Here is a 27,525-nt window from a genome sequence, read left to right on the forward strand (position 1 = left end):
TTCCAGATAAGGATGAGAAACATGTTTCAAGTTATTTTATAAAGTCAGTATTACTATAACAAAAAATCAGAAAAGACAGACACTAATATCTCTTAAAACATGGTTACAAAACTCCTTAACAAAATATTTTCAAATCTAGATAAAAATATACTCATTTCCTGATCATTCAGAAAACAACAAATCAAATTAACTCACTAGGATTGTGATGCAATAACAATTGTCAGCAAGGATATAGACAAATTGGAACTCTGAGATTCATTGTTGATGGAAATGTGAAATGGTGCAGCTCTTTGATAGTTTATCAAAGTTAAACATAAATTAGTAATTCTACCTCTCTACCCAGGGAAGATAAAAACATTTACAAAGAAACTTTTCCACTAATGTTAATAGCAACTTTATTTATAATTATAACATAGTCTTTGAAAAAAATCCTTAAATGTTTCTCAGAGGTATCTTATTTTTATAATATATTCTAAACATAACAAATGCAACAGTCAACTCAGGGAAATGATACTTATATATTCAAATCAGCTAAATTAAAAAATTGCTTAGCTATGATTATTTCTGTAATCATACAGGCTTCCAATTCTGGCTATGATTATTCTAACTTTACAGAGAGGGAATAGGAGACTACCCTATCTGAGAAATTGATAAGAACTTCAGCTGCTTCCTTGTGACTTCTGCATTAAACTGAACAATCTAAATAGGAATGCCTGAAGGTTCTGGATTTCCTTTACAGGTCATAGAACCTGGGTCCAACTGTAGCTATAATATCAGCATAGGGGGCACTCTGGCTCAGCTCAATAGCCTGTTCTTTTTTTAGGACAAGAAAGCTATAAAATTTGGCAGCTGCTTGTTTTCGGTCACTGTTTTTGCAGAGCTCCATCAAACTAAAGGACTGCATTCCCTTCTTGTTAGATTCCTGGGAAAATAATTAGAAAAAGAGGAAAGGAAAAAGGGAAAAGTCATTAGAAGTAAAGCAAGCTATGGAAGCATTATCAACAACAAAATACTGAAATTTTTGTTAAGTGAATATGATATCCTCAAAAGGAGAAATATAAATGACTCTTTAATAAACTTTAGAAAAAATGTTGTTAAACAATAAACTTTAAAAAAAAACAACACTGTAGGTTATTTAGCATAATGTATCTCATTGAGAAAATGCATGCAAAAGAATTTTAAAGTATTATATAAATTTTAAACAAATTTATAAACTTATAAAGTATCATAAAATGTTAAGTCTTTTAAAAGTTAACGACTAAAAAATGTGTCTTATGGAAAATGCAATTAATCTAGACTTGTAGGCAGAAAAAAAATTCACTGGACTTTGAGAGGTTTCAAATACAGTCAAAATGACCAACCTATCATCAGGCTTCTTCTCTTAAAGGAACTGGTAGGGGTAGAGATGACTATAAACAGCCTTAGTGATAAAAGTAGAAATCCATTTGGAAGTTTTAGTGGCATGAGATCATAATTTTATGAACATCACCTAGTTTCTTTTTACAGGTTATAAAAATGTTGCAGTCATCGTGTGGCCACCTGTGGAGCTACTATGAATAACTGAGATACCATAAGATATTCAATAAGGGAAGAAGATAGCCCTTCTTGTGAGGACTTAGAATCCGATTCCTGTAGAACTAATTTTTTAGTTAGAAATATGGCAGTGGATATATCCCTGTGCCTATTAAGAAGCACTTTTAGAAATGTCTTTACAAGTTTTTACAAGTTGATAACACTTAAATTAATGAGTGAAGGGCTGGGGATATGGCCTAGTGGCAAGAGAGCTTGCCTCGTATACATGAGGCCCTGGGTTCGATTCCCCAGCACCACATATACAGAAAAACAGCCAGAAGTGGCGCTGTGGCTCAAGTGGCAGAGTGCTAGCCTTGAGCAAAAGGAAGCCAGGGACAGTGCTCAGGCCCTGAGTCCAAGGCCCAGGACTGGCCAAAAAAACAGAAAAAACAAAACAAAAAAAATGAGTGAAGATATTTTATTGTGCTTTATCTCAAACATGTGGCAACCTTTAGAGATGACATAGCCAACCTTCACTTATTTCCTCCCTTAAGAGACAGGTGTAGATTGGCTGGACATTTACCTTGGGATAGGTATTTCAGTTTCAAAAATTCTTTTGAAAAACCCTGAGAGGATAAATATGTAAGACTGAACATATGTGCTTATCTCTTCCCTTCAGAAACGCCCTATAATGAATAAGAAGTGCCCAAAGTGATAAAGACAAAGAAAATGAAAGATAAAATGAAACCTAAATAGCAAGAGGGAGGGAAAGGCAACAACACAACAGCAAAAAGCTAATTTGAGGTACAGAACCTTGGAAAAGGTAAGGAAATGGAGACACTCTAGTGCCATAGGGAAGAATGAAAGGTGAAACTGAAAACACAATTCCTTGAGAGCCTAGGGAGAAGGTAGCCCCTATGTCTAGCTACTCTACAGCTTCACAGAGCCAGGGACAACTATGCTTGTGACAGGAGGCAAGGTTTCTTTTCTTTTTATTTTTTTTTTTCCTTGCCAGTCCTGGGGCTTGGACTCAGGGCCTAAGCACTGTCCCTGACTTTTTTTTTTTTTTTTCTCAAGGCTAGCACTCTGCCACTTGAGCCACAGCGCCACTTCTGGCCATTTTCTGCATATGTGGTGCTGGGGAATCGAACCCAGAGCTTCATGTATACAAGGCAAGCACTCTTGCCACTAGGCCATATTCCCAGCCCCGCAAGAAGGTTTCAAAGATATCAATCCTTGAGGCTCTGGATTTGGAACACCAGCAATGTGAGTAGTGAAGAAGTTTAAGACCACAGACTAGGGGGTTGAGCAACATTCCACATCTGTCTTTGTAAGATGACCAGCCCTTACTTTATCTCCCGTTGGCTCTTAAACCACTAGTGTTATGCCTATATATCCTAGACCGCAAATTTAATAACTGCTCTGTGAAAACCGTCCATTCTAAGGAGGTGGGGGGGGGGGGGAGAACGAGGAGAAGCTCTTTAGCTAAAGGCATCTGAGGAAAAGACACCACCCATTTAGCTTACTCTAAAGACTCAGTCTACATACAAGTTCTAACATGTAACTTCTGATTCTTACCCTTAAAACAGATAGGCACTGACCCACTGGACATTTGAGTAAAATATCTACTCTTAAAGAACAAAAAAGAATGTTCTTTCAAGAGTAACCACTATAGAAAGAAAATGCAAAGAACAGCAAAGGCCATGACCTTTTAAATTAAGAAAAAAAACTACTGCTTTCATGGAAAGTGTTTAGAATGATCTCAGTTAAAGACAGCAGATCAGTGGCTACCTAGAGATGGGGAATGGCGGCACAGAGGAAGAATGGTGTGATGGATGGGCCACCAAGGAACACACAAACTTTTGGGAGTCTTAGACATGGTCATTATATTGACTATGGTGATAATATCACAGAAATATGAGTCTGCTAGTCTCCATCTCCAAAATAAACAACACAAAGCTAGGGTGGAGCTGTGGATCAAGTGGTAGCACTCCTGCTGAGCAAGCAAGCATGAGTTCAAACCCTCTATACCAACGAGATAAAAAGAGAATGATGAGCAACAAGAAGACTATCATCAGAAAAAAGAAAACAACTGATAGATCAATTGACATATTTAATACTATAAATTAGAAAGGGTTTATGATACTGCCAGATAATTTGGAAAAAGAGTAGGAAACAATGAGACAATTAACTTAGGCAACACACCATAAAATTTACAAGAAATGTAATTACACTATGAAGCTTTACATTATGAGCTAAGTTGTACATAATCTTCCTGAGAGAAACTGCTATATTATCTCTTAATATTCTATCTCTTCTCTCATTGTAATTGAGATATTAGCTGAATCTAAGGTTTCTAAATCAGTGCCACATTTCCCAGCTAGATGTAGCAATGTGACTAAGTGCTGGTCAATGAATTATGAAAAGTCACACACACACACACACACACACACACACACACACACACACACACACAATTTCTAGGTCCTGTCCTTAAACGATTTTGCTGCTGATTAGAATACATACGTGTGGTTAGACATTTTATGCAATTCCAGCATAGCTATAAATCAGATTAGATCATTACCTGAGAGAGAAATAAGTTTAGTTTTTCTTTTTTTGACTGGTCTGGGGCTTGAACTCTGGGCCTGGGCCCTGTCTTTGGGCCTTTTTGTGATCAAGGTTAGCACTCTACCACTTGAGCCATAGCAACACGTCTGGCTTCTTCTGGATGGTTTATTGTAGATAAGAGTCTCACGGACTTTCTTGCCTAGGCTGGCTTCAAACCACGGTCCTCAGATCTCTGCCTCCTGAGCAGCTAGGATTACAGGCATGAGCCACTGGCACCCAACTATTATTATTATTACTCTTCTTTCTTTTTTGTTTTCTTTCTTTCTTTCTTTCTTTCTTTCTTTCTTCTTCTTTCTTTCTTTCTTTCTTTCTTTCTCCTCCTCCTCCTCCTTTCTTCTTCTTCTTCTTCTTCTTCTTCTTCTTCTTCTTCTTCTTCTTCTTCTTCTTCTTCTTCTTCTTCTTCTTCCTTCTTTCCTCCTCCTTTCCTCCTCCTCCTCCACCTTCTTTCCTCCTCCTCCTCCTTTCCTCCTCCTCCTTCTTTCCTCCTCCTCCTCCTCCTCCTCCCCCCCTCCTCCTCTTCCCTCTTTCTCCTCCTCCTTTTCTCCTCCTGCTCTTCCTTTTCTCCTCCTTTTTCTTGCTCTTCCCTTTCTCCCTCTCCTCTCCCCTTCTTCCTTTTTTGTCAGTCAGGCTGAAATCTGGGCCTGAGGGCTGTCCCTGAGCTCTTCAGCTCAAGGCTAGCACTCTACCACTTGTGGCACAGCGCCACTTCCTGTTTTCTGGTGGTTAATTGGAGATGAGTCTCATGGACTTTCCTACTGGGACTGGCTCTGAACCTTGATCCTCAGATCTCAACCTCCTGAGTAGCTAGGGTTATAGGCGTGAGCCACTGGTGCCCAGCTTCTTTCTTTCTTTTTTTTTTTTTTTTGGCCAGTCCTGGGGCTTGGACTCAGGGCCTGAGCACTGTCCCTGGCTTCTTTTTGCTCAAGGGTAGCACTCTGCCACCTGAGCCACAGCACCACTTCTGGCCATTTTCTATATATGTGGTGCTGGGGAATTGAACCCAGGGCCTCATGTATACGGGGCAAGCACTCTTGCCACTAGGCCATATCCCCAGCCCCAGGCTTATTTCTTTTTTAAGCCAAAGAAATTTTTTGTCTCTCTGCCACAATTAAGCCTGTATCACAGCTATTAAAATTATAATATATGAACACTAAATAATATGCTAAAAGTACCCTGAGATAGCTGATACAACTAAGCTAAATTTTTCATTTTCAGCCAAAAGAAATCAATTAATACAATTTAAAGCTGACCTATCTAGGAAAAGCAGTAATAATATATCAATTAGAAATCTGGATATAAATAGTAAAAGAAACAGTTTAATGTAGTTATATCTGGTCAATGGGATGCAGGGAGGGCAAGTTAAAAGACTTCTATCTTTTCAGACTTTTAGTATAGTACCATTGGACATGTTATGATAAATATGCAAACTGAAATTTTAAATGACTTGAGTTATCCTTATTATGGGACATAGATACCTAGGGGCCTAAATGTAGTTAGAAGTGGGTTAGATATGCCACCGCCAAGTGGTATATCTTAGCAGTAGGTACATCACTCAAAGCTATCTCACTCTAGTGGAATTTGTCTTCAATCAAAACATAAGAAAACTTAATTTGTTTTCATGAATATGTGATGAAGTCAACATTTTATTTATTTTCTCAGGATTTAAAAATATTATTTAGATGATATACAGAGGAACATTTTTAAAAGAAGAGTTGATAAATTTTACCATCTTACCTGTAGTTTATTTAACATCTGATGTGATCTTTGATTACACCTCTCTTCCTCCATAATGTTTTCATTGCCCAATAATTCCTGTGTGATTGATAAAATATTTCATTTAAGCAAAGCTTACTGAATGTCTACTACTTGCCAAAGTTCAGTTTAGCTGAAACAAGAAACACAACATGGAAATCCTGCCAAATAAAGAGTTTAGAGTCTGAGAATAGAGAGAATAAAATTAATACATGTAGAGATCAATGCATTATACACAAGCCCTCTCTTCTAATAAAGTGATCCAAAGTAGGAGATTCTGCCATCTTTATTGGTAATGCCTATCAAAACATTATGCCTTTGTGTATTTTGAAAAGTAAATTTAGCAAAGACAACCACTTTCAGCTAGGGTTATCCTAGTTTTGGTCAATCTGAACCCAATTTACAGCAGTAAATATAAAGCTGTAGAAAACTGTTGTAAAGGCTTTTATTGAACCTTAGTGATACAAAGTTCTGAAAAGATGAGGGAGAATGATGAAAGAGATAACACATCAAGATGCATTGTACTCATAAACGGACATGTTGATTATAACCCCTTTGTACAACTACATAAAAATGCTGAAATTATAATATAAATTGCAAAGCTAAACTTTGACCAGTAGAAAGGCAATTAAAAGGTTATATGATCTAAAAAAAAACCTACAAATAGGTGTTGTGACAATTGGTTTAGAAACTTCATATTTCAAGGGTGCTTTATCCAAAATAAGTTAACTCACTGCCTGCTATTACTAGTTATCTGAATAGGGTCATTGTTTTTGGTCTTTAAATCTTAATCACCTTCAGAAATACCTCAAGATTTGAGCGAGTAAAGTCAGATTCTCTTTACAAGAACTCACTCTAATCTATTACTAACACCTTATAAGCTCACGAACTTAGGAAAAGTGTTGATCAGTTGATAGAACAGACAGATGTAAGCCTGGCACCAGTTGCTCACGCCTGTCATCCTAGCTACTCAGGAGGCTGAGATCCAAGAATCAAGGTTCAAAGCCAGTCTGGGTAGAAACATCCCAGAAATTCAGAAAGCCCAGAATATTCTGCCTGACATTTTAAATAATTTGAGGCTACAAGGAATCTCGGACTGAATCCAGGAACTGCTGAACCCCCGTTCTCACCAGCTACGCTGGCTTCCTGGTCTTGCTTGTACTGTGTCTTTTGTTACATCCCCAAAAGACTGATTCAACACTATGGTCTTTTTTTTGTGAAGTTTTCCAAACCTCTTAAACCAAAATTTATTTCTATTCCCTTCTAATCTGTTCTTAGAAAATAAGTTCATTCACTTATATTTGTTTTGTGATTAAATATTGTTAAATAGTATTTCTGTAAAAAGTTCTTTGTTAAAGACCTGTGAAAATATAACTTTGCCTAAAAGACACAACCAGGAAAAAATGAGCTCAGAATAAGCAGCCTGTGTACTTTGCTATTATCTGTCAATTTGATCTGGATACTCTACAACTGAATCTATGCTATAGAAAGCCTAGTGGATTATTGAAATGGCTGAACTTGTGCTCTGTTGTGGTTTGCTTGACCATGGATGAAAATAAATTGTGTCTCTGGAAGCAAGAGAAAAGTGAAATCAACCACATAACTCCTGGCTCAACTGTTAGGATGTTTCAGATAAAATATTTAGGCTATTCATTCTCTCCTAGATTAACCAGAGAATTTAATCCTTTTTCCATGGATGTAAAAATAATTTCATAGCTGTGAAACTCATTGTAAAGACAACATGTTTAAAAAAATTAACATCAGTCATTAGTAGGTTTTCATTATTTACTAAAGAATTTTTTACTAAAGTTCCTTACAATCTTAAAAATGCCATTAGTACTCTAGGCCAACAACCAGAGAAATAAGGTGTTAACAAACACATAGGGAGTCATGGGAGTCAGATTTTATTTCTGTCATTGCTATCAACCCATGCCCTTTGAATAAAGCATTGTCTTTTTTGGGATTTTCAGAAGTCTTATACAGATATAGAGCTTAATCTCATACAATGTTGAGGAAAAAAATGCCTACAGTATTTTGTGCATGATTTTCTTGTTCCTGATTTGTTTGTTGGTTTGTTGATTGGTTTGAGACAGAGTCCTGAAATGTGTAGCCCAGGTAAGCCGCAAACACTTAAGTCTCCTGAGTGCTGAAATCAGAACTGCGTACATTATGCACAGTTTTTATTCAGTAAATAAAGTTAATCTTCAAATGCCCTAGCCTATCCTCCTATTACAGCATGTGTTTTTTTTCTAGAGATAAGAATAACTTCAAACAGTGATTCTCAACATTCAAAAACTTATCACTACCTTTGGACTAGCATTAACAATATCATACTTTCCTTTAAAATTATTTTGTTTCCAAATAAAGTAAGAAATAAAAAATGTCAGAGAGGGCTGGGAATCTGGCCTAGTGGTAGAGTGCTTGCCTCACATATATGAAGCCCCGGGTTCAATTACTCAACACCACATATAAAGAAAAAACCAGAAGGGGCACTGTGGCTCAAGTGGTAGAGTGCTAGCCTTGAGCAAAAAGAAGCCAGGGACAGTGCTCAGACCCCGAGTTCAAGCTCCAGGACTGGTTGTTGTTGTTTTTAAAGTCCCAGAAATTCTGCATGTTTTATCAAACTATTCACAAATATGCCTTTGACTCAAAAATCCTCTTGTTCTATACTCCCTGAATTTTGGGATTAAAGGTATTTACCACATGTAGCTAAATGTATCTGTAGAGATTATAAATTTAAATTATAAATTTAGAAACAAACCTGACAGCTCCAAACACCAAACTTTAACTATGTAAGATATAAAATAGTATGGACAAAGTGTTAAAGAAAATTCTCAAGACTACATAAATGTTTACCAATCCAACTGAACAATTTTCTTGGGCTGAGAAGACATTCATTGAACATGATTCCTCAGCAGCTGGAGGAACCAATTCAATAATACCCTGCTAAGGGAAATTAGAGCAAAATAGATAATTCTACTGGTGGTTGTAACAATCTAATTTTGGTAAACACTTTTTATAACACAAATAATCATTTCTCAAAATTTTATTGAAATATCCAAGGTAGGCAGTACCTGGCTTAAGTATTTCTTTTGTTCGATATGCCTTTCCCAAAGAACTTTCCTATTTGCTACCTATCCTTTTCCTTCCTATTTCCCTCTTCACTGCAGGCTTCATGTCAGAAGTTTCTACTGTGCTGCTGAGGTTGTCTCTTTTAAGCATTTTTTTCTAGACACAGACCTCGACCTTTAGTTTCAGGTCAGTACTAAGTAGCAGAGAAAAGTGAGCTGCAGAGGGCAAACAGAAGGAATGTAAGAGAAGGAAGGGATATTACTATCCTACCCAGGGCCCTGACAAGATTCCTGCCAACATTGCTGGAGCTGTCACTGACACCATGACATCCTCTGAAAGAGAGCAAAGACATAAAGGTAGAAGGAAAAAGAGAAAGCCAGAAATTCTCCAAGCCTCATCATCTCCTTCCATTTGCATTGCCATGGAGACTGTTGACTCCTTTTTATGTGTGTGCACTAGTACTGGGGGTTGAACTCAGAGTCTTACACTCTCACTTGGCTTTTGTGCTAATGGCTGGCACTCTACCACTTGAGCCATGTCTTTTGCTTTTAACTGGAGATAAGCATTTCATGGATTTTTCTGCTTAGGGTTGGCATAGTCTAGTTAGGCTTCTACTTAGGCTGACTCTGAACCTCATTCTCAAATCTCCTAAGAAGCTAGGATTATAGATGTGAGCCACTGGGGCTCAGCTGTCAGCTCCTTTTCATCTTCAACCTGTTCAAGCTTCATTCCCTAGTTACCATTTCTGATCTTCATTAAGCGCTTCCTCAACACCATTTATTTCTCTTCAGCTTATATTCACTCAGTGAATATAAAGAATTGTATTTGTGGAGCCTTATCAATGTTCTCCCTGATTATCTGTGAATTTTCTACATTTTTGATATTCTCAGATTTGCAGTTTCTGTACATTAAAATTCTGTTTTATGAAGCTTTGAAAATGATTAATCAGAATTAACATTTTTCTGGCTCCTTAAATTGATGCTGTTCCTATATTTACTATATATTTGTTCACCATGTTGGAACCAAAATAAGGATTAAAGCAAGGCATATGGTAAAGGAGTAAAGGTTTAAAAGAACTGTAACATTGATTCTTTGTTTTCATTTCAAGCACATGGGAAAATATATTTTGCTAATATGTCTATGATAACTGTGCTCATATTTTCCTTTCAAAAAATCATAAACTGAAAAAAGTTGCCTAATCACAATTTCAATAGGTACTTTTTAAGAAATGTCCAAGTCCAATGAGGAAGATAGTTCTGGTAACCAATTATAGTAATATTGAGTGCATTATCAAAATATTAACATTCTGCTTCTATGCACTCTGAAAGTGTCTTTCCTCCAAAGATAATATGGGTTAACTTTGAATTGCTTGGTTTATTATCAAAATAGAGTGATGACAGAACTGACCAGAAAAGCATTAATCTTTTGGTCTAGTGTTAATATTTATACAACCAATAAAGTGAGAATTGAGAAAATATTTTAAAGCATATTGTTTCTAACAATGTGTTCAAATAGTTATGCTTTTCAAAAAAATTTATTTCCAAATAAAATTAATTATTTTAGTTCTGGTCATAGACTTTGAGATAGGCTTTCAGATTAAAGGTTAGCAAAATATAAAGGTCTAAAGAATATTGTTTTAGGGGTTAGATGGGTAAATTTATGAAAATATAGGTTTATTGGCTAGTACTAAAAGAATCCATAAAAAAGGGGATGTCTAGTAGATTCTCTGTAGATAGGTGTTTCAAGTACAGAGATCATCATTCATTCAATGTGACTTGTGAAGGACTAGTTCAGTGTGAACCTATCTTGGGATTCACTGTTCTAACTTTATACTATCTTGCAGATGACAATCATGTATTATCCTATAGCACTGCAATTTACTAAAAACAGACCTGTAGAACTATAATAGACAAAACATGAAGTGAGATTTTAAGGAGATACATCAATATTTCAACATTCTTTCACTAAAAGCTCTATCTCTGTCTCTGTCTCTCTGTCTCTGTTTCTGTCTCTGTCTGTCTCTGTCTCTCTGTGTGTGTGTGTGTGTGTGTGTGTGTGTGTGTGTGTGTGTGTGTGTGTGTGTGTGTATTTTGCTGGTCCTGGGGCCTGAACTCAGGGCTTGGGTGCTGTCCCTGAGCCTCTTTGTGCTCAAGGTTAACACTCTACCACTTGAGCCACAACAGTGCCACTTCCAGCATTTTTGAGTAGTTTATTGGAGGAAAGAGTCTCATGGGTACTTTTCAGCCCAGGTTTGCTTCAAACCATGACCCTCAGATCTCAGCCTCCTGAGTAGCTAGGATTATGAGCATTACCCACCAGCACTTAGCTTGGGAAAAAAAAATTTTTTTTTTTTTTTTGGCCAGTCCTGGGCCTTGGACTCAGGGCCTGAGCACTCTCCCTGGCTTCTTCCCGCTCAAGGCTAGCACTTCGCCACTTGAGCCACAGCGCCGCTTCTGGCCGTTTTCTGTATATGTGGTGCTGGGGAATCGAACCTAGGGCCTCGTGTATCCGAGGCAGGCACTCTTGCCACTAGGCTATATCCCCAGCCCCTTGGAAAAATATTTTTATGATATTTTTCTGGTTATCTTACCTCAGAGTTAGTATTTTTATTGGTATCCTCATGAGAGTCACCCTTACATTCATCAGTCACATCCTTCCATGTTTGGAGCCGATCTGATTCTTGCTGTGTATTTGGCTCTTCCATCATAAAGTTTTCTAAATTATCAAGGAAGTAAAGAACATACAACATAACTTTCAAACTTGAATTGGGATATAGTTGTGGATGAAAAATTTGGACAGATAACTTAGAATCCAAGAATCTAGGCAAAGAGTGCTCAAACTTTCCTATGGCTTCCTTTTTCCTTCTCTGACTCATCACCTCCATTCTCCATCCTCTGCCAACCATTCCCTCTCTACTCAACCACACAGTTACTCATGGGACAACACGGCTAGGTCAAGTTCATTGTGGTATACTTTCAGTACATTCTAATGCTTTCAGGAAAGGTAATTATGAAGGGGAGACTCACTCATCTCATAAGTTGGTTTTAACTTTATAATTGTCACAACAATAATCAATGATTATTAATACTCCAGGAACCACTAGTTAGATGACAATATTTATGTCTCAGGTTAATTGTATTAATTTAGTACTATTCTTACCCCTGTCTGATTTTCTATGTTAGTTGTTCTAAGGTGAAACATTAGGGGCTGGGAATGTGGCTTAATGGTAGAGTGCTTGCCTAGCATGCATGAAGCCCTGGGTTCGATTCCTCAGCACCACATAAAGAGAAAAAGCCAGCTGTAGCTCAAGTAGTAGAGTGCTATCCTTGAGCAAAAGAAGCCAGGGACAGTGCTCAGGCCCTGAGTTCAAGCCCCAGGACTGGCAAAAAAAAAAAAAAAAACATTATCTTTCTAGATACAAATATTTTCCTTTTTGGGGGAAGGGGTTCTGAGTACTGTCTTGGGAAGAAGATGAGAAAGTCAAAATGGTTTACACATACATACATAATATGATAAATGATACATATGATGAATGATACATATTATAAATGGTATTACATGTAATATATATCTTTTTTTGGTGTTGGGGATTGGACTCATGGCCTCATGCTTGCTAAACAGACAATACCACTTGAGCTACAGCTCCAACCCTTTTTGCTTTAGTTTTTTTTCCAGATAGGGTCTGAAAAGAACTACTCATGCTTCTTTTCTGGGATGGCCTCACCATGGTCTTTCTACCTGTGTCTCTTTTGGCTGGGATTATAGTTAGGAACTACTATACTCAGTTTGATTGTTGAGGTGAGAGTCTTTCTATCTTTCTGTCTGGGATGGTCTTAAACCATGATCTTCCCAATCTCTGCCTCTCAATTGGCTAGATTGACAGGCATCCACCACTATACCTGGCTATTTCATTTTATTAATGAAGACCTAGGGTGAGCATTAATACCATATGTAGAAAAATAAATATTTTAAGTTCAAGTGCTCTTTAAAGTTAGTATTTATAATTGAAAACATGGGATTGAATCCCATTTTCATTCTTTTTTTTTTTTTTTTTTTTTGGCCAGTCCTGGGCCTTGGACTCAGGGCCTGAGCACTCTCCCTGGCTTCTTCCCGCTCAAGGCTAGCACTCTGCCACGTGAGCCACAGCGCCGCTTCTGGCCGTTTTTTCTGTATATGTGGTGCTGGGGAATCAAACCTAGGGCCTCGTGTATCCGAGGCAGGCACTCTTGCCACTAGGCTATATCCCCAGCCCCCATTTTCATTCTTAAGTATAAAATAAGATTTTGGATACCACAATTTCTTCACAGCAACAGAATTAGGAACTCTCACCTTTGTTTGGGCTTCTCACTTCATTCCTTACTGACTCCTTCTGTATAACTTTTCTTCCAGTTTTAAGGACAGATGACAGAAAGCATTTTGAAAACAACTGGAAAAACATAGTTTTATTAGATTGTTTTTGTACTGCTAAAGCAAAATAGTAAAACACAGCATATATGATAAAACAAAAACTATAATTCATACACACATATTCAACAAATTAAATTTTTACAAGTTTGAATTATGTTGTAAATATGAATTTATTTATTTGTAAACAAACATTGCATTCGTGTATAAAGGATGTTACCATTTTCAACTCGTCATGAATCAATTCCTGGGTAGCAGTTGATAGAAGTGTATCTACTCCTCCATTTTTTTTCCACATCATTAATTTCCGTGTAGGGGGTGCAAGTTCCAAAACCATGAGTGTGTCCGTAAAGGATTTCAGTTGTTCATGCATAGCTTGGCTGCTTATCTCCTTGACTGGATCTATGATAAGTCTCCTTTTTTTGCATTTCCTTTTCTCAGCAGTACCTGAATATAAGGGGGAGGGGAGGCATAATCTGGGTGCTAGTGGCTCATACCCATAATCCTAGTTACTTGAGTAGCTGAGAATGGAAGGATCATACCTTGAGGACAGCCAAAGCAAAAAAAAGAAGTTCAGGAGACCCCTTCTAAAGCCATAGCTAAGTGCAGTGGTCCATGACTGTCATCTCAAGCTATGTGAAAGGCTGAAATTGGGAGGATCTCATTTCTAAGCTACTCTGGGCAGAAAAGTCTGCAGGACTCCATTTCTACAGAGGGAAGCTGGATGTGGTGGTATGCATCTGTGATCCCAGCAATGATGGGACTAGAAATAGTTGGATGGCAGCACAGGTACATACCTGGGCAAGTAGCAGACCATTCTTAAAAATAATCAGTGAATGCCAGGGCTGTGTGACTTAGAAAGCTGGAGGCCCTGAGTTCAAATCTCAGTACCACAAAAAGGGAACAAAAAGCCTGTGTTAAATTGTACAACTTTGTAAACTAATATCCTAGACATTACATATGTAAGAAATATGTATCACAAACGCCTGCAGAGTTTCATTGGGAGGAAATTTTTCTTCTATTCTCTGAAAATGCTTTGCAAGTATTTTGTAGAGTTCCTGAGCAGACAAAGGCTGATATGTTCTTAAAGGTATTGCTTCAAAGTATACAGGGGAGTCTTTGCTCACTTGCTAAGTGGACAACTGAGCATGGACCACAGGCTACACTAAGAGAGGGAAGTTAACCTATCTAGAGGTTCCTTTAAATGCCTATGTAAGAGGATACTTGAGACCTTAATATTTGTCTTCTGTCACTGAAATTCATATACAAACTCAAAGTAGGCAGTTAGGTCCGTATGGAATTTAACTCCTAGAGAATTTTACTAGTAAAAAGAAAGCAGAAGCCAAGACATGGTACTCACCATGCCTCCAGCTCCACTTTTTGTTAGTTAATTTGAGATGGGGTCTCATGTACTTTTTCTGCCTAGACTGGCTGCAAACTGCAATCCTCTAGTTCTCAGCCTCCTGAGAACCCAGGATTGTAAGTGTTACCCATAGGTACCTGGCTCAAGATTTTTCTTTAGGGGGGCTGGGAATGTGGCTTAGTGGTAGAGTGCTTGCCTAGCATACATGAAGCCCTGGGTGGATTCCTCAGTACCACATAAACAGAAAAAGCCAGAAGTGGTATTGTGGTTCAAATGGTAGAGTACTAGCCTTGAGCCCAGAGAGGCTCAGTGACAGTGCTCAGGCCCTAAGTTCAAGAACCAGGACTGGCAAAAAAAAGAAAACAAAGAAAAAAAGAAAAAGATATTTTCTTTGGAAAAGCAGAAAAGAGAAAGAATTAGACTTTTTGATGAAGATGTTAGATAAGATGGAGCCAGGAGAACAGGAACCTGCTTGTTGATATGTTTTAGTAAAATTCTGGAAACATGATAAGATCCTTGAGGCGTTGGTTGTGCAGCTAGGAAAGTTGCCTACAAATTGTTTGTAGTTATACTCATAACTGGTGTAGTGACCAGAGGTTCACTTCTAAATCCTTGCTTTCTACTTTAGTTTACCACCCCCCCACACCCAAACTCTAGTATTACCATAGCTCATGGCAGATAGGAGAGCTATGCAGATTGAATTTTCTAACTCAGACCTGTGGGCTAAAGATTCAAAGTTGAATTCAGTAAAGAAAACAATTGAATGCTTTATTTCTTGCAGGCCTGAGTTATAAACTAAAATTCCTATCAGTTACTCTAGTTAAAACAAAAATGTTCCTATAGGACTTAGTTATATATACTCTGCAAATCTGTTTATCTGGATCAAATTGAAATTTTTTGTTTTTCACTCTGTAGTCCAGGCTGGCCTCAAGTTTTCTATCTAGTACAGGCTTCTCTCAGATGAACAAAACTCTGGTCTCAGACTCTATAGAGTGCTGGGGTTACAGGTAGGTGTCCCATGCCTGCCATTGATCAAAATGTCTTTTTTTCTTGATATATTTTTATTTAAAAATTGTATAATAATGATGATGTAGTTGTATAAAGGGATTACAATTCCATAAGTTATGAGTATTATACTTTTTAGTCAATGTCACCTTTTCCTTTGTTTTCCCCTTCTTTCCCTCTCCTGTCCCTACCCTCAAGTTACATAGTTGACTAAAATTTCTTCTTCATTCCTACGTCCAATACAGAGTAATAATTTATTAAACTGGACCCAGTTAAAAATTTTTCAATTTCCCAAACTGTACATATGATAGGGATGAATATAATGAAAGAATGATCTCACATTTTCTTCACATTCTTCTCATATTGTATAACAAATGCCATTACTAGACTGACTACCTTCTATAATGTTTTGTGGATCATTCACATATCTCAAGGTAAATAGGATAGTAGTCTAACAGATAAAAATAAAAACATGTAAACCTCTGACCTGAAACATCAATTGGAGCAAGAATAAATTCTTCTTCTTCATTTGATGTTGTTCCATCCATTTTTTCATTTTTAGGTAGATATTTGTCATCTGGATTATCTGGTTCTACTAATTAATGACACCATAAAAGTATAAAAACATATGGTTATAAGTTAGAACACCATATGAAAATTAAAGTGAAAACTAATTGGAAGATTTATATTGCCAACTGGGGCTGAATCTTAATTCTTAGAATCATATATTAAAAAGGCTCAGTTATTGGGATCCACATATTTAGGGAGTCAAGTCTATCACCCTCTTTTATACATGAGACATCAAAGACTTGGCTACAGTCATAGTAGAAGTAATAAAATAGTAGAGCAAGCTCAATAAATGATGGATATACATTTAATATGTCTCCTGGAATATTTATATTTTGTTAAATCACTTGGTTCATCATAAAGATCCATAACTTGCCTTTTTTTACGTTTTCAATTTTTATTGTTAATACAACATAAAAATAGTGAAAAGTAAAAGTTTGGCTAATTATACTTTATAATTACACTTTTATTTCTTTAAAAAAAATCAACCTAAAAGGCCTCATCTCATCTGAAACACTTTAGGAAGAATTTCTAGGGAAACTCTAGTAAGGCAAATATCATTACATTTGTGATTTCTCTCAAATTGTACATAGATAGACAAATATGTGATAATTTTTCTTATATAGCATATGTTACTTTTAAGATTTGAAAGAATTGTATTTTGGCTGAGTATTTACATGCGCTCTTATGTGAAACCCAATGATGCCTAAATATTCTTTATGTGCCTTTCTCACACCCAATTTCCTATTCTATATTGTCTCTCTAAGAGGCTAAGAGTGTGAGAAACAATGTTCATTATCTTTCACTATACTATGTTGCTACTTAAATTAATAACTTCTGATGTTTCATTTGACTATTAGCATCTTTTCACTTTTTATACACAAAAAAAAATCTTCAACGTACCCACTATACTACTGTGAGACTCAGAAGGCTGTAAAATTTCTTCATTCCCATTCAGGTCTTCTAACAGGTTATTCTCACTGCCTCTTAATAGATTGTCTTGAAAAACACAATATATATCTTTGTCATACAGATTGGAATATTTCATTTGTTCACTAAACATTTATTAACATTACTTTATGCACGTCATTTTAAAGAGATAACCAAACTTTTAATACAAACTAAAAATATATTATATATAATGTATGTATATATACATGTATTCTGTATTTATATATGTGTATATATATGTGTGCATATATGTGTGTGTGTGCATATGTATCTCCCATGTTAATACCAGGCTTGAATTTAGGATCTCAGACTTCCTTGGCTTTTTTGCTCAAGGTCTGTACTAAAAATGTTTGATATAAACATTTAACAATCCTTAAGATATGTACATTTAATTTCCCTAGTTTTGTCTACTTTATTTCTAAGCTTTTTTCTTTTAAAATTATTTATTGTAAAAGTGATGTACAGAGGGGTTACCGTTTCATATGTAAGGCAGTGGGTACATTTCTTATATAACTTGTTACCTTCCCCCTCATTTTCCCCCTCCCCTTTTATTTCTAAGTTTTTATACTAGTATTATAAATGTATAAATGATCATATAAAATACCAGAAAGATCCTTTAGAGTAGCAGTCCCACAACTGGTATTAAAGGATATACTAGTCTTATTCTTTCCTCTCCAAAAAATTAAACATTTGTAAAAATAAAAACAAGCAGTAATTCCCAACCCATATGGAGAAAGTGTTTAAGCACATGATTATTTATTAGGCCTACATATACCATAGACTTTGAAAACTTGTGTAAAAAAGTAGTTAACCTACATGACATACAAATATCTGTTTTGATGTAATAAATCCACTAAAATACTGTAGTAATTTGAAATATTTTATTTCTATATGACCAGTGGCATACCGATCATTTCTCCTGCATTTCCTTCATCTCCAAATCCATCTCCATTGTCATAAATAAAAGATTTTTCTCCAGTGAAGCTTCCAGAATTGTGTTCAACTAAAGGACCACTGGAGTTCAGTAATACATTGTCACCGAGACTGCTATTGCTTCTGGGAATATCAGTTATTGCCCCTAAATAAATAAATATATATCAATGTTATAGTAGTCATAGAAACACATATTTTCATAGTTAGAAGGAAATTAAAATATCATCTAGTATAATTTACCTAATTTTAGAAATAAGGACAATAAAAGCAGAAAAATATTATTTGAATTATTCAACTGAAGACACTGAGTTAATCAGTAAGGACTACATTTCTACTTTAATACTCTCCTGTATATAAAGGAAAAATGCCAATAGTTGTGGTATAGTTTTTTTTAAAACAAAAGTTAACTTTAATGATTTATGGTAAATATAAAGGATGGTAGAATCTGATAATAATTATAAAGATCTCAATACAGAAAAAAATACAACCACATTTCAAGAGCATAAACCACAGGCTGTTTTAAAATAAATATTTAAATCAGAAATGCTGTAATATAATAGTGAGAAAAGAAAAAGAAAAATCACAGAGAGAGAAAGGAATAAGAAAGTGGATGAATAAGAAAATGAATATGCACAAAAATCCCAATTGTGTTTTCCTGACAAGGAGTCAGCAAGGAACAAAGCACAAACCTGTCTAGGAATGTGGCCTACAAGGCAGCAGTAAGCTACTGCAGTCAGTTATAAATCAAAAATGACAACCCAAATCCTAGTCTTCAATTATTTAATACAAACATTATCTTACCCCTCAGATTTATTTGGTACAGTTGTGGTATAGTTTAATAATTTCTTAGAAGGTAGCAATACTATAGAAGTGGAGTGACTTCCTGTACTTTTAGGTAGGTCAGTTTCTGCTTAATTACTATTTCTTATCATTTCAAAGACAATTGCTTGAACAGTATAACTATAATTACAGTTTGCAAAATAAAGACCATATCTGCCTTCCTAAGAAAATAGAAAGGTAGGAAAAATATTAAAGACTGGGCTTACAAAATTCATTCAATAATTATTTACTGAATAAGCCAGAGGTTGGAGATAGACAACTAAAAAGGACAAACCATCTAGCTAACATTTTACTAAGTTCTTACTATGTGCATTAGATTATACAACAGAAGATACTGTTATAACCTTTGTTGTAACAAATGAAGAAATACATCACAGAGTGTTTTTGTAGTTTTTTTTTTGCCAGTCCTGGGGTTTGAACTCAGGGCCTGGGCACAGTCCCTGAGCTTTTTTTTTTTTTTCCTCTCAAGGCTAGCACTCTTCCACTTAAGCCACAGTGCCTTCTGGCTTTTTCTGTTTATGTGGTACTGAGGAATCAAACCCAGGGCCTCATACATGCTAGGCAAGTATGGTACCACTAAGCCACCTTCCCAGCCCCTGTTTTTGTAATTTGTATAGTCACCACACTCTAATAAATGACAGGAACTGAACGCAGTTGTAACTCCAAAACCTGCATTCTGATAGTCACCACACATAGCTCCAGGAGACCAGAAGTAGCTTTCACACGTTCTCTTTTGAGTTTAAATCCAGGAATCTAAAACCTCAGATGCCAGATATTGGTCTTCTTTCCAATAACAAATGTTAGTGTTCAACAGTAAAGAAAATCAAGATAAATCACTTATATCTCCTTTTTCTCCCTGACTCCCCCATCTCATCCTCTCTCTCTCTTTGCTCAAGGCTGGTGCTGTGTCACGTGAGCCACAGCTCTAGTTCCAGCTTTTTTTTTTGGCCAGTCCTGGGGCTTGGACTCAGGGCCTGAGCACTGTCCCTGGCTTCCTTTTTTTTTTTGCTCAAGGCCAACACTCTGCCACTTGAGCCACAGTGCCACTTCTGGCCGTTTTCTAGATATGTGGTGCTGGAGAATCAAACCCATGGCTTCATGTATACGAGGCGAACTCTCTTGCCACTAGGCCATATTCCCAGCCCTCCCGCTTTTTTTTTAATTGAAGACTGTAATGGATTTTCCTAAACAGCTGCCTTCAAACCATGATCCTCAGATCTCAGCCTCCTGAGTAGCTAGGATTACAGGGTGTGAGCCTCCAGCTGCAGGCTAACTTAATTGTCTTCACAGAAAGAGGTTTTTTTGGTTGTTTTTTTTTTAAAGCAGTCTCATTACATTGAAGAATTGTTCAATGGAAAATGTTAAGTGATGTTCTCAAAAAGAACTAAGAGTATGCACATATCATTTAGGTGTAACTTGGTAGCTCCTGAAAGAATAAACAGCTTTGGTCAACCAGGAAGCCACTATAGTCTAAGGATTGAGCATGACAAAAAAAAAATAATAACCAAAAAAAACCCCAAAACCCTGAAATTAAGCTAGTTACGGTGGTGAATGCTTGTAATTCCAGCATTTAAGAGGTGGAAGCAGAAGTATCTGTAATTTGAAGTCAACTGGAGCTTTAGAGCAAGTTCAAGCCAGCCTAGACTATGAAGCAAGACCCTACCCTAATAATAATCTGAGATTACAGAGAAGAAACAAACAATAACTATATTCAATCCAGAACAGGATGGATTAATAATAAACATTTCTTAGTGCTTGGTACCAGTAGCTCATACCTGTAATGCTAGACCCTTGAAATTGGGAGGTGTTTGTGATTCCAGGCCAGCCTGGGCAGAAAAATTAGTAAACTCCTTATGAACAAACAGCTAAGTGTACTGGCACACAACTGCAGTCCTAGCTACAACCAGAAGCCTAAAAAAGATGGATCATGGCACAGGCACATACAGAAGGAAGTGAGATTTCGATCTGAAAAATACCAGCAAGAACAATTCACAATAGCCAAAATATGGAAACAACCCAGATGCCCCTCCACAGACGAATGGATCCAAAAAATATGGTACTTATACACAATGGAATACTACATAGCGATTAGGAATGGTGAAATATTGTTATTCACAGGGAAATGGTCAGAACTTGAACAAATAATGTTGAGCGAGACAAGCCTAGAACACAGAAAACAAAGGGGCATGATCTCCCTGATATATAACTATTAACAAAGGGAGACGGAGAGACAGTAGAGACCAAGTCTGTGAAACAAAAACTGCTTGTCAAATAGTATTCCCCACAGGATTGGGGCAGCGACCCAACAGTATGTAACTAAAACCAAACAATTACTCAACATATAAAGGTCAAAAATTGACCTCTCAGGGGAATACAATAGCTCAAAAGCTAGGTATGTACGTTCATATAAGACTACTGTCGACATATGGTCTAATATCGACATTACATTTAAAGCCCTAGGCAAACTTTCTTGGGCGTGGCCACGTGGCTACTGTATATGTTCTTGATACATTATATATTGTATATATGTCTACCTGACCTAGAGAAGAGATAGAAAAACAGGACATAAGATATCACAAGAAATGTACACACTGCCCTACTATGTAACTGTACTCTTTTTGCACAACACCTTGTCAAAAAATTTGTGTTCAATTAATAAACAAATAAATTAAAAATAAATAAATAAAAATACTGGAAAAAAATAAACGTTCAAAATTAAAAAAAAAATACCAGCAAGAGCTAGCTAGATACCCATGGCTCACGCCTGTAGTATGAGGATCATAATTCAAAGTCAGCACAGGCAGGAAAGTCTGTGAGACTCTTAACTCCAGTTAATCACCAAAAAGCCAGAAGTGGAGCTGTGGCTCAAGTGGTAGAGCACTAGTCTTGAGCAAAAAAGCTCAGGGACAGGACCCAGGCCCTGAGTCCAAGCACCAGTCCTGGCATACATGTACACACACACACACACACACACACACACACACACACACACAACCAGTAAAGGAGACATGGCTCTGCAGTAAGGGTGTCTTGGCATCAAAATCCATTTTTTAAAAAGGCAGGGAACTTTTTATTGGAAACTATACTTATACATAAAAATATCTATTGTATAGAGACCTCTACTGGCATTGTTTCAATATATAAATGCAAATATAACTGATTATGATTTGCAATTCTGATTTCTCAGATATTCTCACCAAAGCTCACAGTTTGAAAAACTAGATTATTACCATAGTCTTCTTTAAGTGTAATTTCTTCTGGTCTGCTCTGGTTCTGAGTAAAGTATTCTGAAACATCAATAGTGCTAGAGAAATATAAGTTTGAGGAAACATATGAACAGAACACAATGCTTTTATCGCATACTAAAAATTCTAAAATAAAAGTCAGGCTTATAAAAATACAGATTTTATCAATAGTATTATTTATAAATGCAATGTCTAATATATAATATGCACAAATAATTTCCAGGTTATCAAACCCAGTATTTGTTCTTGGTCCTTGTATTAATGATCAACAGCATTTAGAAGAGTTGCTCACTGTTGCTATGCCTGAATGCTTGTGTCACCTCCAAATCAGTTTTTGTTTCATAATCTCTACATTCAGTGTAGTAATATTTCCTTCTCCTACTGAAGCTAATTTAAAATGTTATCTTCTAACTTACATTTGTTATACACCAGAAGAAACATGATAATTAAGGGTACTTTAGTAGGTGGCGAGGCCTTTGGGAGGTGCTGAGGTCATGGCAGCTCTGCATTCGTGAATGAGATGAGAGTGCTGCTCTGCACCTTTCATCAAATGAGGATACTGAGAACACTGCTTCTATGATCCTGGAAGCATACCCACACCCTCACCAGATACAGAACAGGCTAGCACCTTGACTTTGGTCTTCCTCGGCCTTTGATGATGCTATAACAAATTACACTACACTGGGTAATTTATAAACACAACAGAAATGTATTGCACATTCTTCTGGAAGTTAGGCAGGCCGAGATCAAGGTGCCAAATAGATTCGGTGTTTAATGACACACCATAAGACATTCCCTTCTTGCTATATTCTCAGGTGGTAGAAGGTGCAAGGAAGATTCCTCAGGCTGCTTTTAGAAGGGTACTGATCCTATACATGAGGGCTTTCATAATCTAGTGTCCACCTTTTAATATATTCCATCACATTGGGGATTAAGTTGCAATTTCTGAACTTAGGGGAACATACATATTCAGACCAAGACCATACATTCCTTTTCTCTGCCTTTCTTAAATTTGTCATTCCCAAGTTATTCTAATTTCATTAAAAGCCATTTTAATGCTCAAAATTATAGCTACCCTTCATCCTTTTCTCTTAAGAGTCATATACAATTCATTTTCAAATCCTGTTGGTTCTGCCCTCCTCACATATTTAAAAATTGTCTGCTACCACCTTGATAAGATAAACCGGTGAACTAATCATGAATACTATCTTCTCTCACTTGGTTTTCTTACTGAAAAATCCAATAGGCTTCTCTGCTTCCTTTCCCCACTTACAGTAAACAGCCAGAGGGAGCATGTTAAACTTAAGTCAGATTCTAGCCACTCCTCTATTCTCTATTCAAAGCCTGCCTGTGTTTCTTCTCTGAGTGAAATAAAAGTCCTTTTGTAGCTTAGAATATCCTACATCACCTTCTAGTACTTCTCTGACCCCAATTCCTACTCAGTCCCTCATGACTCCACACTCCAATCTCATTTGCCTCTGCTTTTCCTTGAAAAATGTCCAGAGTACTTTAGAGCCTTCCGGTTTCTGTTCTTACCTTAGCAGCAAGTCTTTTCAAGACCATCCCATTAGTTAATTTACTTCTAACTTTTCTTCACATTTGAAATCTGATCATCTCCTAGAATATTGTATATTTACTTGTTGTTTGGTTTTTGTCAGTCTACTCCAGCTAAAATGTAAACTTCATGAGGCCAAGAGTTGTTTTTTATCTACTCATCTTTTCAATGCCTAGAACAGTGCCTGGCATAGGAAAGGCACCCAATGAATACTTTCTGAATGAATGATGAATATACTGTCAACATTGCAAATACATTAAATATAATGATACATGCTAAACTTGGGAATTTCATACTAATTTTAAGTCTGTCAGCCATATGTGTACTTATACAGGTATTACCTACATTATATTTGCTTTCACAAGATTTGACTATAAAAACAGTGAAATATCAAGGAAACCAATAGGAAAATAATTTACTCCATATTAAAGGTGTCAAAATCATGAAATTCCTCTTGCAATGTGATAGAACTGTAAGCCGCTTCAAAATCCCCTTTTGGGAGATCAACCAGTCCTAAAAAGAATATTAAAAAAAAAACACATTCAATAAGCAACACTGCTAAATAAAACTAAATATTTACTTTCAGTAGATCATTGCTTAATCTCTTTACTGGTTCCCCTGTACCCACTCTTGCCTCTCTGCAGTCCATTTTCTTTTTTATTTTATTTTTCTTTCTTTCTTTTTTCTTTTTTGCCCATCTTGGGGCTTGAACTCTGGGCCTGGGCACTGTCCCTGAACTTCTTTTGCTCAAGGCTACCACTCTACCACTTCAGCCACATCACCACTTCCAGCTTTTTCTGTGGTACTATGGAGTCGAACCTAGGGCTTCATGTATGCTACGCAAGCACTCTACCACTAAGCCACATTCCCAGCCCTGCAGACCATTTTCTATAAAGCAACCAACTGTAATCGTTTTCTAAAGCAACCATTTAGATAACTTCCATGGTTTTCTTTTCTTTATTTTTTCAGTCTGGGTACTGAGTCTTGAACTCAGGGTCTCATGGCTCCCCTTTGCTATTTTTGTTCAAGGCTCACACCACTTGAGCCACACTACCACTTCTGATAATTTACATGTTTAAAAATGGTTAAATAACTTACCTAGTACGTTAAAAAAAATACAACTTCTACCTACAATCATTATCTAAGGACATCTTCCTACCAGTTCATTAATACTCAAAACATACTAGCCTTTTCATTTCCTGAAAAAGTCAAGCAATTTGCATCTCAAGACTTTTACTCTTTCAGTTTCATCTTCCTATTATGTCATACCTTGGGGACTTTTTACAGGGTTGGATAATTCTCATTTTTAAAGCTTGAGCTTAATTATTTTCCTAACTATCATAACTAAAGTGAACTTGTCTGTTATTTTATATTTCAGTGCTCTGAATCATAATCCATAATTATTGCAATAAAAATTTAAAAACCTTTCCATTATTTGATATCTTACCAGATTGAAAGAGTCTTTACTTGTTTGCCCTTATATCCTGGATCTTAATATATTTGACACAGAGTATGAGATTAATAAAATATTTGTGAAATATATACATGAAATAATTAATGAACAAGTATGCTATACTTGGTTATGAGCAAAAGTCTACCTAGAGATTTTACAAACATTCCAAACAAAGAACATAAAAAATGATCAGTCCTGATTCAAGGTTGAGAAGGGCTCTCAAGAACTATTCTGCCCAGGCTAGCTTTGAACCACATCCTCCCAATCACAGCCCCCTAAGTAACTAGGATTACAGCATGAGCCCAGCACATTTTCTGAATCTATATACTTACCTAGAATTGCAATTAAAAGAGCCTACCCCATGAAAAATGCAAATGGGCACCAAGAAGAGACAAATACACATTGAACATATACCTGGTCTAAATGTCATCTTCATTTTAAGAAATGCTTCATTGCAATCTGCCAGAAGATACTTAGCCTTCTTATTATAGATTCGAACAATTCCCAAAAGAAGATGTCCTGAAGTTCGAAGTGCGATTTTCACCTTTCAATGATTAAGTAGTATAATAAAGAATTAGATTGTTAAGTACTGCTCTGAAAGTATAAGAATTTATTCTCTTTAAAAAGCATTTTGTATACTTAAAGTAAGCCACTTAGCTTTTACATCACTTTAAAGAACAATTAACTTTTTCTGCTTATTCAGAAAAGGTATCTGATGTAGCATTTAAGTGAAATATGCTATTATTATTTATTTTAGTGCCAGTCCTAGAGCTTGGACTCAGGACCTGGGTGCTGTCCCTGAACTTTATGCTCATGGCTAGCACTCTACCACTTTGAGCCACACCTTCCACTTCTGGCTTTTTAGTAGTTAAAAGTGTTGAAGATATTCCTTCTTGGGCTGGCTTTGAACCTTGGTCCTTAGATCTCAGCCTCCTGAGTAGCTAGGATTGCAGGTGTAAGCCACTGGTGACTATGTTATTATTAGTATTATGGGAATAATATAAACTCTATAGTCAGGCAAACTTGAGTTTAAGCATTAGCTCAATTACTGAGGCTGAGTCACTTAACCCCTTTGAACTTCAGTTTAACAAAAATACTAGCTGGACACTGGTGGCTCATGTCTGCAATCCTAGCTACCCGGGAGGCTGAGATCTGAGGATCATGTTTGAGGGCAGCCATGGTAGGAAAGGCCCTAAAACTCCTGTTTCCAATTAACCATCTGAAAACTAGAAGTGGATCTGTGGCTCAAAGTGGTAGAGTGCTAGCCTGAGGGGGGCGGGGGGAAGCTCAGGGCCCAGTGCCAAGGCTCTGAGTCAAGTTCCATGACCACCACCAACAGCAACAAAAAGCTAGACTTTACTGTAAACTTACTTTGTGTCAAGCATTGTCCAAAGAACTATTTCATACATTACTGTATTTAATTTTTATTTCTACTTACAGAAGAAAAAGCACTGGCTCAAATAGGTAAAGTGAAATGAACAAAGTAATATAACTATTAAGTAATGAAGTAAGGATTAAACATAAATCTGACCAGCTTAAAATTTCCTATTAACCATCATACTTCATGAGTCTAAAAGAGCATATTTTGGAGACTGTTGACATTAAATAAATTAATAAACAAAATTTAGACTATTATCTAACATATAGGAACCTTTCAATTATATTTGAAAATATCTCAAAAATATTTAACCAATAAAATATTAAGATTATTTTAGTGCAAATTCTAGTAATTTATAGTGTTTTATAATAATAGTACTTTCTTTTTTGTAATCAATTCTGTCTGTACTCTTCTCATTCATTAATTCATTTCCTAGTAAATACTCACTAGGTACCCACAATATAGTATTTTGTGAGGGAATAAAAAAGGATTACCAAATATAGTACATGACCTTTATCCTTCACAATCTAATCTATTTTTGATAAATATATGAAATAATTATGCACAGAAATTACATTTATGTTCAATTGTTAAATGCCACAACAATGGGAAAAGATATTAAAAATTGTCTTGGAAATATATTTTATGATATTTATATTCTAATTTCTTTTCTCTCCAGAAATCATGACAAATATAAACTACCATTTACAATCAGTAACCTACCTTAGGTGAAGTAATTTTTTTAATGCTTATGTCTAGATTGCACTGGAATACATGAGCCTTTGTGAGTTTCTTCTCCCAGTGAGCTGCAAGCCATATTTTGGCCAATGGCCCACGTCTACTCATAAGCACATGAGTGTAGAACAT

At 36.4% G+C, this 27,525-nt stretch overlaps 1 protein-coding gene across 2 annotated transcripts; it reads right to left on the minus strand.

Moving 5' to 3' along the window:
* Positions 1 to 733: 733 nt before the first annotated feature.
* Positions 734 to 27,525, minus strand: Rad21l1 (RAD21 cohesin complex component like 1). 2 transcript variants are annotated; one of them, XM_048347436.1, is made up of 13 exons: positions 27,382 to 27,525; positions 25,695 to 25,824; positions 24,247 to 24,340; positions 22,225 to 22,331; positions 18,162 to 18,332; positions 17,207 to 17,302; positions 16,224 to 16,331; positions 13,589 to 13,815; positions 13,294 to 13,390; positions 11,555 to 11,679; positions 8,749 to 8,838; positions 5,875 to 5,952; positions 734 to 922 (listed from the first exon to the last, which is right to left on the minus strand). In XM_048347436.1, the coding sequence occupies exons 1-13, from the start codon at positions 27,523 to 27,525 to the stop codon at positions 734 to 736; spliced, it is 1,656 nt and encodes a 551-aa protein (XP_048203393.1). The 2 variants fall into 2 exon arrangements, with proteins under 2 accessions (XP_048203393.1, XP_048203392.1); XM_048347435.1 differs by having other exon boundaries at positions 13,288 to 13,390.

This window comes from Perognathus longimembris, chromosome 6 (genome assembly GCF_023159225.1).
Source record: "Perognathus longimembris pacificus isolate PPM17 chromosome 6, ASM2315922v1, whole genome shotgun sequence".
In the NCBI taxonomy this organism is placed as follows: domain Eukaryota; kingdom Metazoa; phylum Chordata; class Mammalia; order Rodentia; family Heteromyidae; genus Perognathus; species Perognathus longimembris.

Coding starts and splice junctions, on each gene's coding strand:
- Rad21l1 (XM_048347435.1), bottom strand. CDS start 27,525: ATGTTCTACACTCATGTGCTTATGAGTAGACGTGGGCCATTGGCCAAA. Junction 18,333..22,224: donor TTTTCAAACTGTGAGCTTTG/GTGAGAATATCT, acceptor TTATTTATTTAG/GGGCAATAACTGATATTCCC. Junction 5,953..8,748: donor AAAATTGTTCAGTTGGATTG/GTAAACATTTAT, acceptor TCAATCACACAG/GAATTATTGGGCAATGAAAA.